Raw genomic sequence first — 20,433 nt, 5'->3', positions numbered from 1 at the left:
GTTATGTAGACGCTTGTGTAACTAACTTGTCTGCAAGCCCTCTGTATTTTGTGAAAACTTCACAGTCATTTAAATAAAGGTTCTTGGTTTAAAACTAAATATTCTTCAGCCACAAAAGTCAATCAGAGACTAATGGCAACAATTACATGATTACTCTTACCATCATGTCTAATCTTCTGAACCCTCAAAATTTAGGCCAGCTGGGTGTAAGACTAAGTAAATTTATGGCATAGCCTTGTATTTGCCGTGCATTGTCCATTTTCCTTACTGAGCAATTCCTTTTGTAAACTTGTCTGCAAATCATACTGGACAAAAAAAATTCACATAGCATTTTGGTAGATTGATACAAATTCTGCTGATGTGCTGTCATATATATCTGCCATTACTAAACATAGTATAAACACTTAAATGACGTCTCAAAAATCACTGAATGGAGCTCTGTTTGACATTTCTAACTCTGTAAAGGTCTTTCAAACTATAGTGGATGCAGATCCACCTTCAGATATGGCCACCATTACTAAAAATAGATATGACTGAAACATTTCTAAAGCTACGTTAAAAATCCAAATCACGCACACACTAAAATAGAAAAGATGTTGTTTTAAAAATTACAAAAACTTTAAACAGTTTCTTTCAAACTTCTGAGTATAATTTGACCAAACTTGACAGAAAGCACCCTTATGAAGACAAATGATTCGGATCTGCAATCAGATGTGGCCACTGTCTTGAAGACTTTGAAACTTCTACAAATTATGTGACTCCATCATCAAATATGGCCATATTTGTTCAGAATAGAAACTCCTTTATATTACTTTAGAAAATGTGGCGTGGGTAGTCATGGAAATGAATTTGCTATATTATGTATGAAAGACTGCTTATTCTTATTGCCCACAATGTGGCGTGGGTAGTCATGGAAATGAATTTGCTATATTATGTATGAAAGACTGCTTATTCTTATTGTCTACAATATGGTGTGGGTAGTCATGGGAATGAATTTGCTATATTATGTATGTAAGACTGCTTATTCTTTTTGCCTACAATGTGGTGTAGGTAGTCATGGGAATGAATTTGCTATATTTTGTATGTAAGAATGCTTATTCTTATTGCCCACAATGTGGCATGGGTAGTCATGGGAATGAATTTGCAATATTATGTATGAAAGACTGCTTATTCTTATTGCCCACAATGTGGCATGGGTAGTCATGGGAATGAATTTGCAATATTATGTATGAAAGACTGCTTATTCTTATTGCCCACAATGTGGCATGGGTAGTCATGGGAATGAATTTGCTATATTATGTACGTAAGACTGCTTATTCTTATTGCCCACAATGTGGCATGGGTAGTCATGGGAATGAATTTGCTATATTATGTACGTAAGACTGCTTATTCTTATTGCCCACAATGTGGCATGGGTAGTCATGGGAATGAATTTGCTATATTATGTATGAAAAACTGCTTATTCTTATTGCCCACAATGTGGCATGGGTAGTCATGGGAATGAATTTGCTATATTATGTATGAAAGACTGCTTATTCTTATTGCCCACAATGTGGCATGGGTAGTCATGGGAATGAATTTGCTATATTATATATGTAGGAGTGCTTATTCTTATTGCCCACAATGTGGCGTAGGTAGTCATGGGAATGAATTTGCTATATTTTGTATGTAAGAATGCTTATTCTTATTGCCCACAATGTGGCATGGGTAGTCATGGGAATGAATTTGCAATATTATGTATGAAAGACTGCTTATTCTTATTGCCCACAATGTGGCATGGGTAGTCATGGGAATGAATTTGCTATATTATGTATGAAAGACTGCTTATTCTTATTGCCCACAATGTGGCATGGGTAGTCATGGGAATGAATTTGCTATATTATGTATGTAAGACTGCTTATTCTTATTGCCCACAATGTGGCGTGGGTAGTCATGGGAATGAATTTGCTATATTATATATGTAAGAGTGCTTATTCTTATTGCCTACAATGTGGCGTGGGTAGCCATGGGAATGAATTTGCTATGTTATGTATGAAAGACTGCTTATTCTTATTGCCCACAATGTGGCGTGGGTAGTCATGGAAATGAATTTGCTATATTATGTATGAAAGACTGCTTATTCTTATTGTCTACAATATGGTGTGGGTAGTCATGGGAATGAATTTGCTATATTATGTATGTAAGACTGCTTATTCTTTTTGCCTACAATGTGGCGTAGGTAGTCATGGGAATGAATTTGCTATATTTTGTATGTAAGACTGCTTATTCTTTTTGCCTACAATGTGGCATGGGTAGTCATGGGAATGAATTTGCTATATTATGTATGAAAGACTGCTTATTCTTATTGCCCACAATGTGGCATGGGTAGTCATGGGAATGAATTTGCTATATTATGTATGAAAGACTGCTTATTCTTATTGCCCACAATGTGGCATGGGTAGTCATGGGAATGAATTTGCTATATTATGTATGAAAGACTGCTTATTCTTATTGCCCACAATGTGGCATGGGTAGTCATGGGAATGAATTTGCTATATTATGTATGAAAAACTGCTTATTCTTATTGCCCACAATGTGGCATGGGTAGTCATGGGAATGAATTTGCTATATTATGTATGTAAGACTGCTTATTCTTATTGCCCACAATGTGGCGTGGGTAGTCATGGGAATGAATTTGCTATATTATATATGTAAGAGTGCTTATTCTTATTGCCCACAATGTGGCGTGGGTAGCCATGGGAATGAATTTGCTATGTTATGTATGAAAGACTGCTTATTCTTATTGCCCACAATGTGGCATGGGTAGTCATGGGAATGAATTTGCTATATTATGTATGTAAGACTGCTTATTCTTATTGCCCACAATGTGGCATGGGTAGTCATGGGAATGAATTTGCTATATTATATATGTAAGAGTGCTTATTCATATTGCCCACAATGTGGCATGGGTAGTCATGGGAATGAATTTGCTATATTATGTATGTAAGATTGCTTATTTTTATTGCCCACAATGTGGCATGGGTAGTCATGGGAATGAATTTGCTATATTATGTAAGACTGCTTATTCTTTTTGCCCAACAAAACTAACTAAAGCCAATAAATATCTTAAAATTTTATTGCTGTATTAGAATGCCCAAACTGTTATGTTCTTTTGATGTTATTACATGGGATATGCATTATGTTATGTCATTTCATGTATAAAATACGAAAAATCAGAAATTATTTGAAATTTATGTTTAGTGTTTTTAAGTTTTCATGAAGAAAAATGATTTCCCAATATGTTTTTTTCTGCTTTACTCCTGAAACCTTTCCAGATTTTATTAGCGTTATTGATCCAGATATCCAGGCTTTCTATTTTTCTGGAGCTGAGTTTAGTTTTCCCCCATAAAATAAAAAAAACCTCAAAACAACCCCAAAGAAATGCATATTCTCTGATTTCTTTGGTCATATCTTTTCAGTGATTGATAAAGTATTATATTGTTTTCAATAGATGCAAACTCTTTAGTTTTGATGCATGGAATTTGAATATGCCCCATTTTTGATGTGCAGAAATTCTGACTTGTGCATCTTTTTGATGCACTTAGATTTGGGCTTGAGAATCAGTCTTAATTACCCTTGATTTGTATCTGACTTAGTTTCTTACTGAGAGAGCGCTGTCCTTAACAGATTTACTGTAGGATGCACTGATTGACATCTGCCTGACAACAGTTTATACTTTAATGGCCAATAATATAGCACCAATGGAAGATATGGACAGAGCTTAACTGAATTAAGTTGGATTGTTTTGATATTATGTTTTAAGTTTATGTTAGAGGAAGAGGAAACAGTAATGTCATGAATGGGCTGCCTTGTGACCAAATATCAATATTGGTATGTTTGGACATAAAATTATAATGATCTGGTCAGACTGGGAGCATATTGCAGCTCATGAAGCTGGTTGTCAAGATAAGTGGATCAACTTTCATTGTTTCATTGGCAACTAATTTGCTTCATTTGGCAGAATGTTTAAAAAAATTCTTAATTATTTATGACATCACCTGAATAAAGGTCACTTGAATCATATCTGATAACATATAGGCATTCGTTTGATTGCTCTTTAAATTATAATCAGTTAGACAAAGCGGGAATATATGGCTATTTATGAAGCATTGTATAGTAAGTCTCATTCAAATGACATGTTAATTATCATGCCATGTACATTCCTGAAGAAAGAGAATACATGGCTGAGTGCCTGTAACAGGAATTATATGTTGCTTTGGGATTGAATTTCATTATTTGTTTACCAGTAATTTAGTTTTAATTATATAACAAAATCATCAAATACAGATTTACAGATATACACTGTTTTTTGGCTAGAATTCATTTTAGTCACACAGTCTGTTACTGCTTGAAACCAGAAAGCTCATAATTATTACATGTACATTGTTAACCATGGTTTTGTTGAGCTCCATTTTATCTCATTCCTGTACAAGCTTGTTGTTAGACTATATGCAGAGTATGATCCAGTAAGAAAATGAAACACCCTAATGTCAAGCTTGTTGTTAGACTATATGCAGAGTATGATCCAGTAAGAAAATGAAACACCCTAATGTCAAGCTTGTTGTTTGACTATATGCAGAGTATGATCCAGTAAGAAAATGAAACACCCTAATGTCAAGCTTGTTGTTAGACTATATGCAGAGTATGATCCAGTAAGAAAATGAAACACCCTAATGTCAAGCTTGTTGTTTGACTATATGCAGAGTATGATCCAGTAAGAAAATGAAACACCCTAATGTCAAGCTTGTTGTTAGACTATATGCAGAGCTTGATCCAGTAAGAAAATGAAACACCCTAATGTCAAGCTTGTTGTTAGACTATATGCAGAGCTTGATCCAGTAAGAAAATGAAACACCCTAATGTCAAGCTTGTTGTTAGACTATATGCAGAGTATGATCCAGTAAGAAAATGAAACACCCTAATGTCAAGCTTGTTGTTAGACTATATGCAGAGCTTGATCCAGTAAGAAAATGAAACACCCTAATGTCAAGCTTGTTGTTAGACTATATGCAGAGCTTGATCCAGTAAGAAAATGAAACACACTAATGTCAAGCTTGTTGTTAGACTATATGCAGAGTATGATCCAGTAAGAAAATGAAACACCCTAATGTCAAGCTTGTTGTTAGACTATATGCAGAGTATGATCCAGTAAGAAAATGAAACACCCTAATGTCAAATTTGTTGTTAGACTATATGCAGAGTATGATGCAGTAAGAAAATGAAACACCCTAATGTCAAGCTTCTGGCATCCATTATACATACAAGGTAAATTCAACATGGATATCTTAATTTATATATATTGTTTAATATATTCAACCAGAGTGACCTCCCTTTTGAACTTGTTCATATTTAAACTTGTCATGTGTAGTTATCTGAACAGGAACCGGAACAGAAGAGTAAATTTCATAGATTGTAAGGGGAAGAGTTTATGATATGGCCTGGTGTCCATTCTGTATTCTCAATCCTTCCATTAACATCTGCTTGTTACCATTCTAGGGCCTGTATTTTTAATCAGATTTCAATCAAGCTTAGAATACGGTATATATTATCATAGTTTTGGACAAGTGTAACGATAAGCATAATCCATGCTATTAATAAAGTGATCTTGCGATTGTTTTACCGTTCATTAGACTATTTCTGAGCAGACTTGGCAAATAGTTCAAGTCATTATGATCTTCATTGGGTATAATGATGAGCACGATCCATGTACATATATATTAATGAGGTAATTTTGTGTGTGATTGACTGAGCGGCCTGTCAGCACTTCATTAACTCTCATTTTTGTAATCAAACTTGGGAGAAAGGCTAATTGTCATCAGGATATTCAATGTGTTTTTTTTGAGCAAGATGTGTGATTATTAATGTGTGACATTACATCTCATTTGTTGATAATCAATGTGTTTTTTATGAGCAATACGTGTGCTTATTAATGTTTGACATTACATCTTATTTGTTGAGCTTCTTACCATTGAAATTCTATTTCTGACCCGATTTTAATCGGACTTGATAAATAGGTTAATATCGTCAAGCTTGTTGATTTTTAATATGAGTGTGACCTATGCTTATTTATGTGATCTTGGATTTCTTTTGGCCTTTTAAACTACTTTTTGTTTGCATTTTTATCAAATGTTTTAAATAGTTTTGTGTCATTAATTGTTATTGATGATTTTTAATGAAATTCATGCATACTAATGATGTCAACTTGTATCTGATTGGTTGAACTCTATATTTTTGATCAGATTTTGATTAAAGCTGTTAAATAGTCTTTTATTATCAGTATGTTCAATGAGTTTCATTATGAGCTATGCATATTACTGAGATAATCTTGAATCTGATTTTCTAAGCTTGTCACCTCTTTAGAGATGAAATTCCAGTCAGATTTTGTAAACCTTGGTAAAAAAGATTATATTGTCATTGTAGTGGATAAGTTCCTTATTGTATGAGATCTGTACATATTAATGAGATATCTTGCATCTAACTGGCAGAATTTTTTACCTGTTGAGATCTAAAACCTGATCCATTTTCTGTCAGATTTGACATATGGGTTCATATCAATACCTTCCTTGGTGCTCAGCATTAAGAGGTTAGTGTTAGGACTGGTCTGCCTGGTGTCATGATAATGTGACTGGGTGGGACGTCGTGCTATCTGTATATGGCATTATGCCAGAGTGCTAGATATCACTATAAACTGACACATTGCAGACATAGTGATATGACTGAAAAATAATTAAAAGCTACATTAAAAATCCAAATCGCACGTGCACACACTTATATTAGCCATCATTTTTGATTGCTTTAATCTTTTCCAGTCTGTGAAGAGAAATGAAATTCAGTATGGTCTGCCACTCAAGATTTTATCCTATGAGGTAAGGTGTATGTGTGAACTATGTACCATTTTTAGTAACAAGTTAATGGTTCCAATTCTCACTTTCCCATTGAATTCAGATCACATTATTTCGAGCTGTAATATTGGTTTGAATGCATTTTTTTTGTTATAAAATTATTGTTTTGAAACAACTTTTGAAATCTCACAGTGCATTAGCGCCATCTAGCAACCAACAAGAGTAATGGCTTAGCTTCATCTGTAATATCGTAAAAGAATGATATACAGAGAAACTTACCTCTTGTACTTGATTATCGTCATGTCTAGTTATGTTAACTGGGCTGAGATTTACTTTGAATGTGGTTACTTATGAATTTATTTATTTATGGTTGGGAAGTGAGGCTGAAAGTTTGCTTTTGATTGGCCTTTGCAAATATCATTGCAAATTCTGTCAGTCTTCACATCTAGTAATATAATTAATAAAACCTAATTCCATGACATCGATTGACAGCAGTTGTTTATAAATAATGGTCAGTTGTTTCAAAACTCCAGGTGTTGCCATTAGGATGAGGAAACCAGTGAACATGAGTGAAAGAACCTAGAATAACCTTTGACTTAGATTGACTCAAATGCTATTATATAATTATGTAGCTGGTTGATTCAGAATAAAAATGGTGTAAATTTGACTACCAACATATCCAAACTTCTGTCAAGGAGTTCTGAAAATCAGACCTAATTAATGTTTGGGTCAAATCAGAGTTCACTGGGTGCATTTTTATACTGATTGAACATACAAACAGTGACTTGTACATGTAGCTGTGTATTCTGACCAGACTTTGTATTTAGTTGCATTTTCTGATTCACAAGTTGATAGGCAGCATTCAGACATTAATTTTAAGGTTCAAGGTCTTGACTGAGGTTTTTAGCTAAACTGACTTGTGAGCATGATAACACAAACAAGTAAAAAAATGGATTTGTATCAAACACATTTTCTGGATATAAATTGTATTTGAAAAATACCATGAATGATACCATTGTTTTATTTTTCTTCAGAAACATCTTAATTGTAGATTTGATCAAACTTAGCATGTGGGTATATCTTGACATTAGGACAAATTCAGTGATATTCCACCCATAAGATTGGGGCCAGGGTAATGGCCAGACATATAATTCTGTATTGCATTTGTGAACATAATAACACGTGAAAATATATTTTTGTAACCATAATTCCATACATTGAAATTTTTTAAGAATATCATAGCTGTTTTCATTACTTAAAAGTTAATAAGAAAAAATGGCATTATCTTGGATTCCTGTATGGTCATTTAGGCTAGTAAAGTGTCAGCCCCTTCAAGAGACTCCAACTTTTTAAAGTTTCCCTTTATGTTCCATCCTATTTCCAGGATCCATACATTTGCCAAATGATTGAAACAAGAACAAAATTAAAAATCTGCATTATTATCAGTTCATAAGACAGTCATGTAAAATAGCCATCATTTATTTATTCATCTTTTAGATTTGAAAACGAGTTTTGCATTGAGTCCACAGTTTATTCAGATAATTTTACCAAATGGAATAAATGTCAGAGGCTCTAGAAATTGTTATTTTGTATATAAAGCTTCAGTATTAGACAAAAATATCCATTAATGTTAGTGCACTTAATACAATATACAAAAAATATTCATTAATGTTAATGCATTTAATACAATGTACAAAAATATTCATGTTATTGCATTTAATACAATGTACAAAAATATTCATGTTATTGGACTTAATACAATGTACAAAAATATTCATTAATGCTAGGAAACTGAATACGATGTACAGAAATATTCATTAATGCTAGGAGACTGAATATGATGTATAAAAATATTTTTTAATGTTAAGCTGCTGAACATGATGTACAAAAATGTTCATTGATTTTAAAGCACTGAATAGAGTGTATAAAATATTCACTAATGTTAAAGCACTGAATAGAGTGTATAAAATATTCACTAATGTTAAAGCACTGAATAGAGTGTATAAAATATTCATTAATTGTAAGGCACTGAATAAGATGTACAAAAATATTCACTAGTGTTAAGGCACTGAATTCTCTGTACAACAGTATTAATGTTAAGGAACAGGATTAAGATGTATAAAAGATATTTGTTAAGGCACTGAATATGATGTACAAAATATTCATTAATGTGGTGACTATCATTAAATAACTACATTGCCATGACTTTCTGGTAGAGGCATTAGAACCTAATCCATCCATACCCTACTGTGGGCAGTCATGATGACAACTATATCTATAGTGGAAACAAGTTGGATGCATATCCATAGCAACAGCATAGTTGTAAAAAGTCCATGATGCATATAATGTATGGCTTGTGTGGAACTGAAATTGAAAATAGCATTCAGGAACTTTAAACCCATTGACCATCTTCAAGCATAATCATTTTAATATCATTTGATTAGATTTTATATTTTTCAGGAGCTATATGGATGGACAATGGATGCTATTGTTAAGCAGATTGGATTGAAGAACAACTGTAAGTCCTCAAAGATATGATTTCTCAATAACATGCATCTTGTATATATGAGTCTTTCACTTTGAAAACTTTACCTTAACTTTAAAGTTAAAATACTTACATCAGCATAGCCTGTTTGTACTAATTTAGTGCATTTAAGGTTTTTAGCTTACTAGGTCATGTAGCCTATTGCGTTGATGGTATGGTCTTGCATTTGCTACAGGGAGCCCATTAACATTAATAAAAAGAAAAACAGCAGACCTATTTCAGTTTAATTTGACAGCATATGCAAATGATGCTGACCATTGAGAAACACAGCTTGGGGTTAAACTAAAAAGAATTTAAACAAATTTGAAAATTTAAAATGGATTTAAAAAAATTATTCTACAGTATAGAATACATACATTTCAATAAAATAACTTTTTAAATTATCCAGATAATACACCTTAGTGAATAAATTTAATTGTAATTAGAAAGAGAAGAACTATATCAAATGGAAATATAGAGAGTAGCACTCTGAGTAAGTGAAGTAAATTGTGGACTAGATTAACTTGTAAAACAGTGAATTGTAAGTAGTCTTGAACAAGAATTTGTTGTGTTATTATCATTGCCCAACAAAATCTGAGCTACTAAATACCTTCAAATAGTGTTGCCATATTAAAAGTTTGGAAGTATTATTTGTTTCAATGTTATTATATGAATATGCTTTATTTTTGTCATTTCTTATATTGAATGATGTAAATCACAATTTATTTTAAATTTAATATTTTTGTATTTTTATCTTCTAATAAAAACGTGAATAACTCGAAATGCTTTTATCCAGAAATGCTTTCAGATTTAATTACAATCATCAGTCCAGGTATCTGGATAATCCAGTTTTCAAGATGTTGACTATACGTTTTCCATTCATAAAAAAGAATTAAGATAACAGACAAATTCTATATATTCTGAATGTTTAGACCAGGTTGCATTTCATTTCATTCATATGTAACAGTTTTAAATTACATGCTCATTAAATAGCTTGCTATTCTTTCAATGCTAGTATCAGGACATAGAGTGGAAAGTATGTTTCAGTATTGGCTACCTTTTCATGATTTTTAAATGCAGTCAGTTCAGATTTGGTGCAAGTATATCAAGTACAAATTATTTAAGTTATTATAGAGAGAGTGCATGTATAACATCTGTTTAATATTGTGTGGTTGAGTAATACTGACAAAGTCTTTTCTTGAAGGAATATTATTAGGTCATGAAACATGCTTCATTTTTGGTAAATGAAGAAGAAAACAGTGTTTTTAAACAAACTGGTCCAAATTTGTTTTCATATAAAATCCAGAAACATACATATTATTTTTTAGACAGTGTGACAGCTAAGTGCATCCAACTTTTCTTGTCACTCCACAGATTAATACATGTCAGTTGCCCAAGTGAGTGCTGTCAGATCTTCTTGTGCCTCCTGTTCATGTATCATCTGTGCTGGTCTAGTCAATAAATATTGGAATGGTTGCCCATTGATAATTTGTATGCAAGCCAAATAATCCTATTTTCCATTTCAGGCACATTTTGTGGTGTATTTAGACGCCAAGCTTTGGATAGGGGGGCACTTATGCTAAAAGTGGACAAAATAGTCACAGGTAGATGGTTAATACTTGATATTCAAATGTATAAGTTTGTGCAGGCTTGTATTTTTGCATTTGATTCATTTTATTGAATAAAATGGAATTTTTTTGATATTCAAATATATAAGTTTGTGCAGGCTTGTACTTTTGCATTTGATTCATTTTATTGAATAAAGTGGAATTTTTTATATTCAAATATATAAGTTTGTGCAGGCTTGTATTTTTGCATTTGATTCATTTTATTGAATAAAATGGAATTTTTGTATCCTTTTAAAATAAAGAGTGGAAATAGCAGCACAGAAGGTTGCAAAATACATGCAGAAAATAAAATATTTTGGCACATTAAATACCTTTCATAGTAAAGAAACATCAAGTTATGCATGAAAGGCATACATTTTTTCAACCATTAATGTCTTTTTTATTTGCACAGACATTGTTCATGGTAGAGATAATCTGAGTTAAATAAGTGACCCAAGTCTATGACTTTGTCAAAATATTTTCACTTTCCTTGCTTTGAACCCATGCCACACCATTAGTAATAATCAAATAAATGGTAACTTCTGTGTCGTGTTTCCTCTTTTAAATAGGAAGGTTAAAAGTTAGAAAAAGTAGTTTTATGCATTGTAATCAATGTAATGATCATAAATGCCAGAAATTACATTTGTAATCAATGTAATGATCATAAATGCCAGAAATTACATTTGTAATCAATGTAATGATCATAAATGCCAGAAATTACATTTGTAATCAATGTAATGATCATAAATGCCAGAAATTACATTTGTAATCAATGTAATGATCATAAATGCCAGAAATTACATTTGTAATCAATGTAATGAGATCATAAATGCCAGAAATTACATTTGCTATCTACAGACGTCAAACAGAAAATTCACACATGATGCTTGAGAAAGAAAGTTTTTACATTTTTCTCAAGTTTTAGTCATTTTTGTTATTACTTTAATCATGTGACATGAAATTTTTTAATGTTCTAAAGTCACATATCTCATTTGTGGCAGCAGGGGAAGCCACTTCACCCATATAATGGAGTAAAGCATAGACCCTGTAGAAGACTTTCTGAACATTTTTTGCAATAATACTAACTGTTAATGTCTTCTAAGTAATGCTACTTTACTTGAGATGTTTTCTATTACTGAAGCAGTTTTTATATCCCAAAGCAGGTACATGTGAAAAAAAAAAATTCGTGGCAGTTTTTAGCTCTACTTGTCAAATACCAGCTATCAATTTTTTTGAAGACGTTGTTAGCAGTATCACACAGGAACCACTTGACCTTGGCATATATATACACATATACCAGACAGAATGGAAAGTGATATCTCTGGATTCCTATAGAAGAATGCTTGATAATAGTAGGCAGAATTAATATTTTGATACAAATAATACTATCATACAGGTTAGAGAATTTTTAATTTGTATTTTACAGAGATTCGAACCCAGGTCGAAACTCCATAGAGTATGAATTAAACAATTTCTAACCTGTAAGATAGTATTATTTGTATATATAACAGAAGATCAGGAAAATATCCATAAAGCATGGATATTTATCTGATCTTCTGTTACATTAACTAATTTTTCTATGTATCATCTGGTACATGGACAGAATCTCTTTTCATATATATATATATATATATTCTTGTACCATGTCACTTTTTTCATCTTACTCCCCTCTGCCATAAATATTACAGGCATTTAGTATTTGACTTGTCACTTGCTGTCTTTCTTTCCCGTACACATTCACGTTGTTCTTGTTATGGGTTTCAGCACATGACAGGCTACATGTAAAATGCGTATGCTATGCATCTTTGCATAGATTGGATTATAAACTTGGGACATATTATTGACATGAAGTTACATCCCATTGTGGTGTTCATTGTATGTGTATATACATTTTGTGACAATTTCTTATTTCCCAGTAGTTTATATGGTGTATTTGGTTCTGAATGAAAACTGTGCCACTCAGATATCCAATCTTGAAAATCTAGTTATCAATTCTATTTCTGAACTTATGGAGGAGAATTCAGGAAAACCCCAGTAAGAACCACTGACCCACAGAAGTTACAGGCTAGCTTTCTCACATTTCCACACTGGCCATGCCTGAGACTCAAATCTATTTGGACATAGGTGACATGGCAGTGATCGGTAAAGGCAAACATTTTAGACTACTTGTCCACCTAGAGCCCCAGTCTAGCTGGTCCTAAATGAAAATATTATCAATCCATTGCCCTATATGGCCAACATGGCAGTCACCTTGAAAATCTTCTCATCACTACACCTCATGAATGGAAGTCATATTGACTTCGGTTTTCACAAGAAGACTTCTTATAATATCTAGTTTGTCCAAAATGAAAATTGTGCTGACCTCCAATATGGCCTCCACAATGGCTGTTGTGAAAGTCTTATTATTGATACTACTCCTAAACAGCTGGTCATATCAACTTTGTGCTGTCACCAAAAACCTTTTTATGATGTCTCATTAGTCCTAAATGGAAATTGATGCGAATTGGACGTTCATTATGGCTATCATGGCAGCCATCTTGAAAATATTGTTTTTGTTACTCATCCAGAACAGAAAGTGATATCGCTTTTGAGTTTTCACTAAAGACTACTTATTATGTCTTCTCATTACAAAATTAAATAGCGTGCTGATCTAAAATACAATATGTTCACCATCACATCCATATTGAATATCCTATTTTCATTATTCCACTTGAACTGAGGGTCATTTTGGACATGGGGTTTTCAGCAGAAGAATTTTTATCCTGTCCAGTTGATTCTAAATCTTTAAAATATTGTTATCTCTATTATTCCCAGAGGGATGGCTATATCAGTATAGATTTTTAGACTCTTAACATACCAGTTTGGTCATAAATGAAGATGGTGCCAGTTATACATCAAGTATGGCTGCCTCAGTGGCTGTCTTGAAAATCTTGTCACTACCCCTGTTGAATTGATGACCATATTGACATGGGATATTTACCAAATGACTTCTAATGATGTCTGCTTTTCTATTTGGTACTAAATAAAAATGGTGCCAAGCCAATTTGAAAAAATCTTGTTATTGCTGAAGAATAATAGAGAGGATTTGAACAGCTAGCAGTTAAAAGGAAGAAATGGTCTTGAATTCATGGAAATTCTTTTTGTCCAGTAAAGCACCATTTTCTTTAGAGGACTCTTGTTTGAAAGAGTTATTGCCCCTTTTGATCTATATTAAATATTTTCTTTTTGCTTATCATACATTCCACCAAAGTTATTTTCTGTTTTCTACTTTTACTGTTCTAGAAAGGGAGGTAGTGGAGGCAATACTTCTCTTGTTACAAAAAGCTTTGTTACAAATATGTAAGCATGAAAACTATTAGAATTTGATCTTTTTATATTTTGCAGGGCACAATGCAGATGATGTTGCAGAGACTGTTATAATGAATGGTAAATTGTTTTTTAACAACAAAAAAACTCTTTATATTCATCTCCAGCTCTGGAAAGCACCAAACAAATTAAATTCAAAATTACAATTCATCATGTGATCAAGGTTTTGGAAAGTTGGAGATCCAGATGTTGAGTAGTAATCATTGTGCATTTATCATTAATTAAGCATAATCTTTCAACATTTATGCATTATTTTCATCCCAGTAAGTATTATGGAAGGATATAGTACTGCTCTGTGTGTCTTTTTATCTGCATATTTCTGTTTTGTCTTTCTGTCCATGAACATTTTTATTTCAGAAACACAACTCACAAACTGGTTAAGGTATTTCAACCAAACTTGCTACACACTGAGGCACCACTTTGTACTTAGAATTTTCTGCATTTGATTTTTTGTGTAATGTTACCATTGAAAGTAAAATGTAGGGTAAATAGTACATGCATCATTATTAAAAACATAGGGACTATTTGGTACTTCTGGAAGGTGACCCAAAGAATATGTCATCTTTGAATGACTCTTGTTGTTGACCCTTAGGTAATAAAAAATGAGACATAACAACATTTTTTGGCCAGTAATGATGGCTTCAACAGTTCGTTGTTGTTTTATGTAGTTTTTCACCTGCCAATATTTCCAAAACACCTTGATGGATTTTCATCATACTTGACATAAATCATTGTGAAGTTTAGACAATCTTTTTTGTAAAATGCGCATGTTTGCTCCCTTAACCACGGTGGTCAAGGTCACAATAATCGAAAAATTTGCATTATGGTTTTGGTTAAAATTGTTTCATTTACTTACATTACTTAAACTTCATACTAAGACAATTCATACTATAACATGCTGGCCTGCCTCTTTTACCTTTGGGTCAAGAACGTGTCAGGAAATCTTCATTTCAGTTTTGTCTCAGGTTCATTGCTGGCCACTGTGAACTAGAGGAGAACTATTGTACTATCCCGTATGTCAGACTTCCAGTAAGACTAAATATAATGTCTAGTTAGCACTAAATGAAGATGGTGCTAATCAAATCTCTAATTTCAGGGCCATGGTGGCCATTTTTGAAATCTTTTATTGACTTAGACTTTTACCTAAAAGACGTTTATGTTGTTGGTTCTAAATATAAAATGTGCTGATGAGACATACAGTGTGGCGGTCATGGTAGCCATATTGAAAAGCTTGCTACATCATTTCCTGAACAGATGGTCCTACACTCAAGAGTTGTCGCTGAAAATCTTCATATGCTAATTGGACCTGAATAAAAATGGTGATGATCAATCTTAAAAGTCTTGTTATCAATACTCCGCCTTGTAGGGATGTTGTATTGACATGAGGTTTTAAAAATCTTGTTATCAATACTCCGCCTTGTAGGGATGTTGTATTGACATGAGGTTTTAAAAATCTTGTTATCAATACTCCACCTTGTAGGGATGTTGTATTGACATGAGGTTTTAACAATCTTGTTATCAATACTCCACCTTGTAGGGATGTTGTATTGACCTAAGGTTTTAACAATCTTGTTATCAATACTCCACCTTGTAGGGATGTTGTATTGACATGAGGTTTTAAAAATCTTGTTATCAATACTCCGCCTTGTAGGGATGTTGTATTGACATGAGGTTTTAAAAATCTTGTTATCAATACTCCACCTTGTAGGGATGTTGTATTGACATGAGGTTTTAAAAATCTTGTTATCAATACTCCACCTTGTAGGGATGTTGTATTGACATGAGGTTTTAAAAATCTTGTTATCAATACTCCGCCTTGTAGGGATGTTGTATTGACCTAAGGTTTTAACAATCTTGTTATCAATACTCCACCTTGTAGGGATGTTGTATTGACATGAGGTTTTAAAAGTCTTGTTATCAATACTCCGCCTTGTAGGGATGTTGTATTGACATGAGGTTTTAACAATCTTGTTATCAATACTCCACCTTGTAGGGATGTTGTATTGACATGAGGTTTTAAAAGTCTTGTTATCAATACTCCACCTTGTAGGGATGTTGTATTGACATGAGGTTTTAAAAATCTTGTTATCAATACTCCACCTTGTAGGGATGTTGTATTGACATGAGGTTTTAAAAATCTTGTTATCAATACTCCGCCTTGTAGGGATGTTGTATTGACCTAAGGTTTTAACAGTCTTGTTATCAATACTCCGCCTTGTAGGGATGTTGTATTGACCTTAGGTTTTAACAATCTTGTTATCAATACTCCACCTTGTAGGGATGTTGTATTGACATGAGGTTTTAAAAGTCTTGTTATCAATACTCCACCTTGTAGGGATGTTGTATTGACATGAGGTTTTAAAAATCTTGTTATCAATACTCCACCTTGTAGGGATGTTGTATTGACATGAGGTTTTAAAATCTTGTTATCAATACTCCGCCTTGTAGGGATGTTGTATTGACATGAGGTTTTAACAATCTTGTTATCAATACTCCACCTTGTAGGGATGTTGTATTGACATGAGGTTTTAACAATCTTGTTATCAATACTCCGCCTTGTAGGGATGTTGTATTGACCTTAGGTTTTAACAATCTTGTTATCAATACTCCACCTTGTAGGGATGTTGTATTGACATGAGGTTTTAACAATCTTGTTATCAATACTCTGCCTTGTAGGGATGTTGTATTGACCTTAGGTTTTAACAATCTTGTTATCAATACTCCGCCTTGTAGGGATGTTGTATTGACATGAGGTTTTAAAAATCTTGTTATCAATACTCCGCCTTGTAGGGATGTTGTATTGACATGAGGTTTTAAAAATCTTGTTATCAATACTCCGCCTTGTAGGGATGTTGTATTGACCTTAGGTTTTAACAATCTTGTTATCAATACTCCGCCTTGTAGGGATGTTGTATTGACATGAGGTTTTAACAATCTTGTTATCAATACTCCGCCTTGTAGGGATGTTGTATTGACCTTAGGTTTTAACAATCTTGTTATCAATACTCCACCTTGTAGGGATGTTGTATTGACATGAGGTTTTAAAAATCTTGTTATCAATACTCCGCCTTGTAGGGATGTTGTATTGACATGAGGTTTTAACAATCTTGTTATCAATACTCCGCCTTGTAGGGATGTTGTATTGACCTTAGGTTTTAACAATCTTGTTATCAATACTCCACCTTGTAGGGATGTTGTATTGACATGAGGTTTTAAAAATCTTGTTATCAATACTCCGCCTTGTAGGGATGTTGTATTGACATGAGGTTTTAACAATCTTGTTATCAATACTCCGCCTTGTAGGGATGTTGTATTGACCTTAGGTTTTAACAATCTTGTTATCAATACTCCACCTTGTAGGGATGTTGTATTGACATGAGGTTTTAAAAATCTTGTTATCAATACTCCGCCTTGTAGGGATGTTGTATTGACCTTAGGTTTTAACAATCTTGTTATCAATACTCCGCCTTGTAGGGATGTTGTATTGACATGAGGTTTTAACAATCTTGTTATCAATACTCCGCCTTGTAGGGATGTTGTATTGACCTTAGGTTTTAACAATCTTGTTATCAATACTCCACCTTGTAGGGATGTTGTATTGACATGAGGTTTTAAAAATCTTGTTATCAATACTCCGCCTTGTAGGGATGTTGTATTGACATGAGGTTTTAAAAATCTTGTTATCAATACTCCGCCTTGTAGGGATGTTGTATTGACCTTAGGTTTTAACAATCTTGTTATCAATACTCCACCTTGTAGGGATGTTGTATTGACATGAGGTTTTAACAATCTTGTTATCAATACTCCGCCTTGTAGGGATGTTGTATTGACCTTAGGTTTTAACAATCTTGTTATCAATACTCCGCCTTGTAGGGATGTTGTATTGACATGAGGTTTTAAAAATCTTGTTATCAATACTCCGCCTTGTAGGGATGTTGTATTGACATGAGGTTTTAACAATCTTGTTATCAATACTCCGCCTTGTAGGGATGTTGTATTGACATGAGGTTTTAAAAATCTTGTTATCAATACTCCGCCTTGTAGGGATGTTGTATTGACATGAGGTTTTAAAAATCTTGTTATCAATACTCCGCCTTGTAGGGATGTTGTATTGACATGAGGTTTTAAAAATCTTGTTATCAATACTCCGCCTTGTAGGGATGTTGTATTGACATGAGGTTTTAACAATCTTGTTATCAATACTCCGCCTTGTAGGGATGTTGTATTGACATGAGGTTTTAAAAATCTTGTTATCAATACTCCACCTTGTAGGGATGTTGTATTGACATGAGGTTTTAAAAATCTTGTTATCAATACTCCGCCTTGTAGGGATGTTGTATTGACATGAGGTTTTAAAAATCTTGTTATCAATACTCCGCCTTGTAGGGATGTTGTATTGACATGAGGTTTTAACAATCTTGTTATCAATACTCCGCCTTGTAGGGATGTTGTATTGACATGAGGTTTTAAAAATCTTGTTATCAATACTCCGCCTTGTAGGGATGTTGTATTGACATGAGGTTTTAAAAATCTTGTTATCAATACTCCACCTTGTAGGGATGTTGTATTGACATGAGGTTTTAACAATCTTGTTATCAATACTCCGCCTTGTAGGGATGTTGTATTGACATGAGGTTTTAAAAATCTTGTTATCAATACTCCGCCTTGTAGGGATGTTGTATTGACATGAGGTTTTAACAATCTTGTTATCAATACTCCGCCTTGTAGGGATGTTGTATTGACATCAGGTTTTAACAATCTTGTTATCAATACTCCGCCTTGTAGGGATGTTGTATTGACATGAGGTTTTAAAAATCTTGTTATCAATACTCCACCTTGTAGGGATGTTGTATTGACATGAGGTTTTAAAAATCTTGTTATCAATACTCGGCCTTGTAGGGATGTTGTATTGACATGAGGTTCTCACAAAAACACATTTCATTATATTCAGTTCTAAATGAAAGTGATGCAAATGTAACCTTCCAAAATGTGGAAAATCTCCCCCCCCCCACATTGTTACTACTACTTCCGTGCTATGTATAGTTATTTTATATATTAAAATGATGCTGATCTAACCTAAAAAAATGACTGCCTAGGTGGCCACACTGAAGATCTTTCTATGGTAAGTTCACCTGAATGGATGGCCTTGTCATTGCATAGATTGTACTAAAACACTATGATATAATATAATATAATATAATATAATATAATATAAATAATTATGGAGCTGACCATCTCAAAATTCTTGTTTTGACTCTTCTTCTTGCATGAATGCTGTCATTGGCAGGGAGTTTTCTCATAAGCACTTCTGAAAATGGAAAATAACAGATTACAAAATTTAGCTGCACTTTTGATAAAAGAGTTTTGAAAACCAGACCTAAATGGGGGCCCCGAGTGGCCAAGTGGTCTAAAGCGCTCTCCATTACGGATCACTGCCATCTCACCTCTGTCTGCATGGGTTTGAGTCTCAGATTCGGCTAATGTGGGTATGTGAGAAAGCTTGCCAGTAGTTTCTCATTGGTCGGTGGTTCTTTCCGGGGTTTTCCCTGGTTCTTCCTTCACCATTAATACTGGCCACCATGCTAGCACAAATTATTATTGGCTGAAACAAACACGTTTACTCTCATTTCCAGTTCTTAGAGGAGACATCGGAAGATTAAGACGATGCACAGCCATAACAACTGTAAGTTTATTTATCTTATAGATGATTGAAATTTAAATAAAACAATTACAGAGTTGTATGTAAGATGTACTTTTGTTTCTGTTCATACCCAAAATCTGGAAGCATTACTAGTGCTGTTGGATCCTATCAAACTGCTTGAGACTTTATTTGATCCTTGTTAACAGTCTAGAGACTATATTTCTGGTCCAGTTTTCATCTAACTTGGTCAGTAGGCTGAAATCGCAACAATCTTGGATGAACGCAACAATGAGAAAGATCCATGAATATTAACAAGGTGGTTTTACATCTATTTTGTGTCTGTATGTATCTGTTTGTCAACACTTTAACAACTCTGTTTCTGATCAGATTTATTTGAAACTTGTTAAATGCCAT

The 20,433-nt window shown here is 33.4% G+C and overlaps 1 protein-coding gene across 2 annotated transcripts in view; it reads left to right on the top strand.

Annotated features, from left to right (window-relative positions):
• The window catches only part of LOC149779860 (cytoplasmic tRNA 2-thiolation protein 1-like), a 61,006-nt gene that overhangs the window by 12,389 nt on the left and 28,184 nt on the right, over positions 1 to 20,433 (top strand). For both annotated transcript variants that reach the window (XM_089936531.1, XM_089936532.1), the window contains exons 4-8: positions 6,849 to 6,905; positions 9,342 to 9,399; positions 10,932 to 11,009; positions 14,397 to 14,438; positions 20,012 to 20,061. In XM_089936531.1, coding sequence (XP_089792657.1) covers positions 6,849 to 6,905; positions 9,342 to 9,399; positions 10,932 to 11,009; positions 14,397 to 14,438; positions 20,012 to 20,061 — 285 coding nt within the window. The remainder of the gene's footprint in view (positions 1 to 6,848; positions 6,906 to 9,341; positions 9,400 to 10,931; positions 11,010 to 14,396; positions 14,439 to 20,011; positions 20,062 to 20,433) is intronic.

This window comes from Sinohyriopsis cumingii, chromosome 16 (assembly GCF_028554795.1).
Source record: "Sinohyriopsis cumingii isolate HCF-2022 chromosome 16, ASM2855479v2, whole genome shotgun sequence".
Taxonomy (NCBI): Eukaryota; Metazoa; Mollusca; class Bivalvia; order Unionida; family Unionidae; genus Sinohyriopsis; species Sinohyriopsis cumingii.
Note: the sequence above shows the minus strand (reverse complement) of the source record. Positions and strands in the feature narration are given on the sequence as shown.